Source organism: Salmo salar, chromosome 17, assembly GCF_965601325.2.
Source record: "Salmo salar chromosome 17, fSalSal1, whole genome shotgun sequence".
NCBI lineage: Eukaryota > Metazoa > Chordata > Actinopteri > Salmoniformes > Salmonidae > Salmo > Salmo salar.
This window is the reverse complement of record NC_138307.1, coordinates 88150906-88159118: the sequence shown is the minus strand read 5'-3', so window position 1 is coordinate 88159118 and position 8213 is coordinate 88150906. Positions and strand designations below refer to the sequence as shown.

At 43.2% G+C, this 8213-nt stretch overlaps 1 protein-coding gene across 1 annotated transcript in view; it reads right to left on the bottom strand.

Annotated features, from left to right (window-relative positions):
- Positions 1-7927, bottom strand: part of LOC106593674 (RNA-splicing ligase RTCB) — a 30649-nt gene extending 22722 nt beyond the window's left edge. Inside the window, exons 1-2 of the mRNA XM_082964364.1 lie at positions 7713-7927; positions 6487-6565 (exon numbers count right to left, since the gene is read on the bottom strand). Coding sequence (XP_082820490.1) covers positions 6487-6565; positions 7713-7805 — 172 coding nt within the window. The 5' untranslated portion in view covers positions 7806-7927. The remainder of the gene's footprint in view (positions 1-6486; positions 6566-7712) is intronic.
- Positions 7928-8213: the final 286 nt, after the last annotated feature.

Sequence of the window (8213 nt, the reverse complement as noted above, 5' to 3'; positions counted from 1 at the left end):
AGAACCTGAAGACAATATAACACAACACCAGTCAAATCAACAGGGGGGGAAACCCACCAGAACCTGACGACAATATAACACAACACCAGTCAAATCAACAGGGGGGAAACCCACCAGAACCTGACGACAATATAACACAACACCAGTCAAATCAACAGGGGGGGAAACCCACCAGAACCTGACGACAATATAACACAACACCAGTCAAATCAACAGGGGAGAAACCCACCAGAACCTGAAGACAATATAACACAACACCAGTCAAATCAACAGGGAGAAACCCACCAGAACCTGAAGACAATATAACACAACACCAGTCAAATCAACAGGGGGGGAAACCCACCAGAACCTGACGACAATATAACACAACACCAGTCAAATCAACAGGGGGGGAAACCCACCAGAACCTGACGACAATATAACACAACACCAGTCAAATCAACAGGGGGGGAAACCCACCAGAACCTGACGACAATATAACACAACACCAGTCAAATCAACAGGGGGGGAAACCCACCAGAACCTGACGACAATATAACACAACACCAGTCAAATCAACAGGGGGAGAAACCCACCAGAACCTGACGACAATATAACACAACACCAGTCAAATCAACAGGGAGAAACCCACCAGAACCTGAAGACAATATAACACAACACCAGTCAAATCAACAGGGGGGGAAACCCACCAGAACCTGAAGACAATATAACACAACACCAGTCAAATCAACAGGGAGAAACCCACCAGAACCTGAAGACAATATAACACAACACCAGTCAAATCAACAGGGGGGAAACCCACCAGAACCTGAAGACAATATAACACAACACCAGTCAAATCAACAGGGAGAAACCCACCAGAACCTGAAGACAATATAACACAACACCAGTCAAATCAACAGGGGGAGAAACCCACCAGAACCTGACGACAATATAACACAACACCAGTCAAATCAACAGGGGGAGAAACCCACCAGAACCTGAAGACAATATAACACCAGTCAAATCAACAGGGGGGGAAACCCACCAGAACCTGACGACAATATAACACAACACCAGTCAAATCAACAGGGGGAGAAACCCACCAGAACCTGAAGACAATATAACACCAGTCAAATCAACAGGGGGGGAAACCCACCAGAACCTGACGACAATATAACACAACACCAGTCAAATCAACAGGGGGGGAAACCCACCAGAACCTGAAGACAATATAACACAACACCAGTCAAATCAACAGGGAGAAACCCACCAGAACCTGAAGACAATATAACACAACACCAGTCAAATCAACAGGGGGGGAAACCCACCAGAACCTGAAGACAATATAACACAACACCAGTCAAATCAACAGGGGAGAAACCCACCAGAACCTGACGACAATATAACACAACACCAGTCAAATCAACAGGGGGAGAAACCCACCAGAACCTGAAGACAATATAACACAACACCAGTCAAATCAACAGGGGGGGAAACCCACCAGAACCTGACGACAATATAACACAACACCAGTCAAATCAACAGGGGGGGAAACCCACCAGAACCTGACGACAATATAACACAACACCAGTCAAATCAACAGGGGGAGAAACCCACCAGAACCTGAAGACAATATAACACAACACCAGTCAAATCAACAGGGGGGGAAACCCACCAGAACCTGAAGACAATATAACACAACACCAGTCAAATCAACAGGGGGGAGAAACCCACCAGAACCTGACGACAATATAACACAACACCAGTCAAATCAACAGGGAGAAACCCACCAGAACCTGAAGACAATATAACACAACACCAGTCAAATCAACAGGGGGGGAAACCCACCAGAACCTGAAGACAATATAACACAACACCAGTCAAATCAACAGGGGGGGAAACCCACCAGAACCTGAAGACAATATAACACAACACCAGTCAAATCAACAGGGAGAAACCCACCAGAACCTGAAGACAATATAACACAACACCAGTCAAATCAACAGGGGGAGAAACCCACCAGAACCTGAAGACAATATAACACAACACCAGTCAAATCAACAGGGGGGGAAACCCACCAGAACCTGAAGACAATATAACACAACACCAGTCAAATCAACAGGGGGAGAAACCCACCAGAACCTGACGACAATATAACACAACACCAGTCAAATCAACAGGGGGGGAAACCCACCAGAACCTGAAGACAATATAACACAACACCAGTCAAATCAACAGGGGGGGAAACCCACCAGAACCTGACGACAATATAACACAACACCAGTCAAATCAACAGGGGAGAAACCCACCAGAACCTGAAGACAATATAACACAACACCAGTCAAATCAACAGGGGGGGAAACCCACCAGAACCTGACGACAATATAACACAACACCAGTCAAATCAACAGGGAGAAACCCACCAGAACCTGAAGACAATATAACACAACACCAGTCAAATCAACAGGGGGGGAAACCCACCAGAACCTGAAGACAATATAACACAACACCAGTCAAATCAACAGGGAGAAACCCACCAGAACCTGACGACAATATAACACAACACCAGTCAAATCAACAGGGAGAAACCCACCAGAACCTGAAGACAATATAACACAACACCAGTCAAATCAACAGGGAGAAACCCACCAGAACCTGACGACAATATAACACAACACCAGTCAAATCAACAGGGAGAAACCCACCAGAACCTGAAGACAATATAACACAACACCAGTCAAATCAACAGGGAGAAACCCACCAGAACCTGACGACAATATAACACAACACCAGTCAAATCAACAGGGAGAAACCCACCAGAACCTGAAGACAATATAACACAACACCAGTCAAATCAACAGGGGGGGAAACCCACCAGAACCTGACGACAATATAACACAACACCAGTCAAATCAACAGGGGGAGAAACCCACCAGAACCTGAAGACAATATAACACAACACCAGTCAAATCAACAGGGAGAAACCCACCAGAACCTGAAGACAATATAACACAACACCAGTCAAATCAACAGGGGGGAAACCCACCAGAACCTGAAGACAATATAACACAACACCAGTCAAATCAACAGGGAGAAACCCACCAGAACCTGAAGACAATATAACACAACACCAGTCAAATCAACAGGGGGGGAAACCCACCAGAACCTGAAGACAATATAACACAACACCAGTCAAATCAACAGGGAGAAACCCACCAGAACCTGAAGACAATATAACACAACACCAGTCAAATCAACAGGGGGGGAAACCCACCAGAACCTGACGACAATATAACACAACACCAGTCAAATCAACAGGGGGAGAAACCCACCAGAACCTGAAGACAATATAACACAACACCAGTCAAATCAACAGGGGGGGAAACCCACCAGAACCTGACGACAATATAACACAACACCAGTCAAATCAACAGGGGGAGAAACCCACCAGAACCTGACGACAATATAACACAACACCAGTCAAATCAACAGGGGGGGAAACCCACCAGAACCTGAAGACAATATAACACAACACCAGTCAAATCAACAGGGGGGGAAACCCACCAGAACCTGACGACAATATAACACAACACCAGTCAAATCAACAGGGGGGGAAACCCACCAGAACCTGAAGACAATATAACACAACACCAGTCAAATCAACAGGGAGAAACCCACCAGAACCTGACGACAATATAACACAACACCAGTCAAATCAACAGGGGGAGAAACCCACCAGAACCTGACGACAATATAACACAACACCAGTCAAATCAACAGGGGGAGAAACCCACCAGAACCTGAAGACAATATAACACAACACCAGTCAAATCAACAGGGAGAAACCCACCAGAACCTGAAGACAATATAACACAACACCAGTCAAATCAACAGGGAGAAACCCACCAGAACCTGAAGACAATATAACACAACACCAGTCAAATCAACAGGGAGAAACCCACCAGAACCTGAAGACAATATAACACAACACCAGTCAAATCAACAGGGAGAAACCCACCAGAACCTGAAGACAATATAACACAACACCAGTCAAATCAACAGGGGGAGAAACCCACCAGAACCTGAAGACAATATAACACAACACCAGTCAAATCAACAGGGAGAAACCCACCAGAACCTGAAGACAATATAACACAACACCAGTCAAATCAACAGGGGGAGAAACCCACCAGAACCTGAAGACAATATAACACAACACCAGTCAAATCAACAGGGAGAAACCCACCAGAACCTGAAGACAATATAACACAACACCAGTCAAATCAACAGGGGGGGAAACCCACCAGAACCTGACGACAATATAACACAACACCAGTCAAATCAACAGGGGGGGAAACCCACCAGAACCTGAAGACAATATAACACAACACCAGTCAAATCAACAGGGAGAAACCCACCAGAACCTGAAGACAATATAACACAACACCAGTCAAATCAACAGGGGGGGAAACCCACCAGAACCTGACGACAATATAACACAACACCAGTCAAATCAACAGGGGGGGAAACCCACCAGAACCTGACGACAATATAACACAACACCAGTCAAATCAACAGGGGGGGAAACCCACCAGAACCTGAAGACAATATAACACAACACCAGTCAAATCAACAGGGGGGGAAACCCACCAGAACCTGAAGACAATATAACACAACACCAGTCAAATCAACAGGGGGGGAAACCCACCAGAACCTGAAGACAATATAACACAACACCAGTCAAATCAACAGGGGGGGAAACCCACCAGAACCTGACGACAATATAACACAACACCAGTCAAATCAACAGGGAGAAACCCACCAGAACCTGAAGACAATATAACACAACACCAGTCAAATCAACAGGGGGGGAAACCCACCAGAACCTGAAGACAATATAACACAACACCAGTCAAATCAACAGGGAGAAACCCACCAGAACCTGAAGACAATATAACACAACACCAGTCAAATCAACAGGGGGAGAAACCCACCAGAACCTGACGACAATATAACACAACACCAGTCAAATCAACAGGGGGAGAAACCCACCAGAACCTGACGACAATATAACACAACACCAGTCAAATCAACAGGGGGAGAAACCCACCAGAACCTGACGACAATATAACACAACACCAGTCAAATCAACAGGGAGAAACCCACCAGAACCTGAAGACAATATAACACAACACCAGTCAAATCAACAGGGAGAAACCCACCAGAACCTGAAGACAATATAACACAACACCAGTCAAATCAACAGGGAGAAACCCACCAGAACCTGAAGACAATATAACACAACACCAGTCAAATCAACAGGGGGAGAAACCCACCAGAACCTGAAGACAATATAACACAACACCAGTCAAATCAACAGGGAGAAACCCACCAGAACCTGAAGACAATATAACACAACACCAGTCAAATCAACAGGGGGAGAAACCCACCAGAACCTGAAGACAATATAACACAACACCAGTCAAATCAACAGGGGGGGAAACCCACCAGAACCTGAAGACAATATAACACAACACCAGTCAAATCAACAGGGAGAAACCCACCAGAACCTGAAGACAATATAACACAACACCAGTCAAATCAACAGGGGGGGAAACCCACCAGAACCTGAAGACAATATAACACAACACCAGTCAAATCAACAGGGGGGGAAACCCACCAGAACCTGACGACAATATAACACAACACCAGTCAAATCAACAGGGGGGGAAACCCACCAGAACCTGAAGACAATATAACACAACACGAGTCAAATCAACAGGGGGGGAAACCCACCAGAACCTGAAGACAATATAACACAACACCAGTCAAATCAACAGGGGGGGAAACCCACCAGAACCTGAAGACAATATAACACAACACCAGTCAAATCAACAGGGGGGGAAACCCACCAGAACCTGAAGACAATATAACACAACACCAGTCAAATCAACAGGGGGGGAAACCCACCAGAACCTGACGACAATATAACACAACACCAGTCAAATCAACAGGGAGAAACCCACCAGAACCTGAAGACAATATAACACAACACCAGTCAAATCAACAGGGGGGGAAACCCACCAGAACCTGAAGACAATATAACACAACACCAGTCAAATCAACAGGGGGAGAAACCCACCAGAACCTGAAGACAATATAACACAACACCAGTCAAATCAACAGGGAGAAACCCACCAGAACCTGAAGACAATATAACACAACACCAGTCAAATCAACAGGGAGAAACCCACCAGAACCTGAAGACAATATAACACAACACCAGTCAAATCAACAGGGGGGGGAAACCCACCAGAACCTGACGACAATATAACACAACACCAGTCAAATCAACAGGGGGGGAAACCCACCAGAACCTGACGACAATATAACACAACACCAGTCAAATCAACAGGGGGGGAAACAATACAGGAGAGGGCTTGTCTGTTATTAACACGGCATCATCATGTTGTTGTTGTTGTTGTTGTTGTTGTTGTTGTTTACCTCCTCCTTTACACGCGTTACGCAGCTCCTCAAACATCAGCTTCTCCAGGGACTCGTTGACGTAAAACACTCCTTCCACCTGGAATGAAACGATGATTAAACTATATATATACTATAATACAGGAGTGGGCTTGTCTGTTGAAGTAAAACACTCCTTCCACCTGGAATGAAACGGTGATTAAACTATATATATACTATAATACAGGAGTGGGCTTGTCTGTTGAAGTAAAACACTCCTTCCACCTGGAATGAAACGGTGATTAAACTAACTATATGTATATATATATATATATATATACTATAATACAGGAGTGGGCTTGTCTGTTGAAGTAAAACACTCCTTCCACCTGGAATGAAACGATGATTAAACTAACTATATGTATATATATATATATATATATACTATAATACAGGAGTGGGCTTGTCTGTTGAAGTAAAACACTCCTTCCACCTGGAATGAAACGGTGATTAAACTAACTATATGTATATATATATATATATATATATATACTATAATACAGGAGTGGGCTTGTCTGTTGAAGTAAAACACTCCTTCCACCTGGAATGAAACGATGATTAAACTAACTATATGTATATATATATATATATATATATATACTATAATACAGGAGTGGGCTTGTCTGTTGAAGTAAAACACTCCTTCCACCTGGAATGAAACGGTGATTAAACTAACTATATGTATATATATATATATATATATATATATACTATAATACAGGAGTGGGCTTGTCTGTTGAAGTAAAACACTCCTTCCACCTGGAATGAAACGGTGATTAAACTAACTATATGTATATATATATATATATATATATACTATAATACAGGAGTGGGCTTGTCTGTTGAAGTAAAACACTCCTTCCACCTGGAATGAAACGGTGATTAAACTAACTATATGTATATATATATATATATATATACTATAATACAGGAGTGGGCTTGTCTGTTGAAGTAAAACACTCCTTCCACCTGGAATGAAACGGGGAAGGATTTGATCAGCTGTCTAGTCCCATACTCCACATTAGGTTAACTAGTTAACTAGTTAATGTAGTTACTATGCTCTTACACCTTCTCTACATACAAAAAGACAAGAGAAACAACGACAACAACAACAGAGTCAAGCTGGATAGTAGCGAGCCACGTCTGAAGCTAGTAACCTACGGACATGTGTTAAAGTTAATTCATTCCGTATAGTTTAAACCAATCACCTGCATATTCGGGACGAAACCTTTCTTGATTCGCCAGCAGTTCTTGTCAATCTTGTCCAAATATTGTAACTCGTCATTGTACGATCGACTCATGATTATGATTATTATCTAGCTGGCTGGCTGTTTAATAATAATTTGACTTGTATTTCAGCGGTGTCTGATTCTGTCCTGAACCAACAGACTACGGCGCCTCGCAGACGTCCGGATAAAAACGCGTTTTTCAAAACTGTGATATATGACGCAGCTGGAAATGTTTTTTTTTGTAAATTAATTAATTGCGTTTATTTTTTTGAATGGATTGAAATATTGATCTTAGATAACATCATATTATAGTCGTGCCTACCAAATACATGTTTCCTAATATCCGAGCAACGTTTCATTTTTTGTTTGTTGTTGAATACATTAGTGGTAATTAATTTTTCCTAAATGTGTTTTGTCATTTTTGACTTTCCGTAGTTGAAGTCAGAACTCTTCTCGCTTTCCGTAGTTGAAGTCAGAACT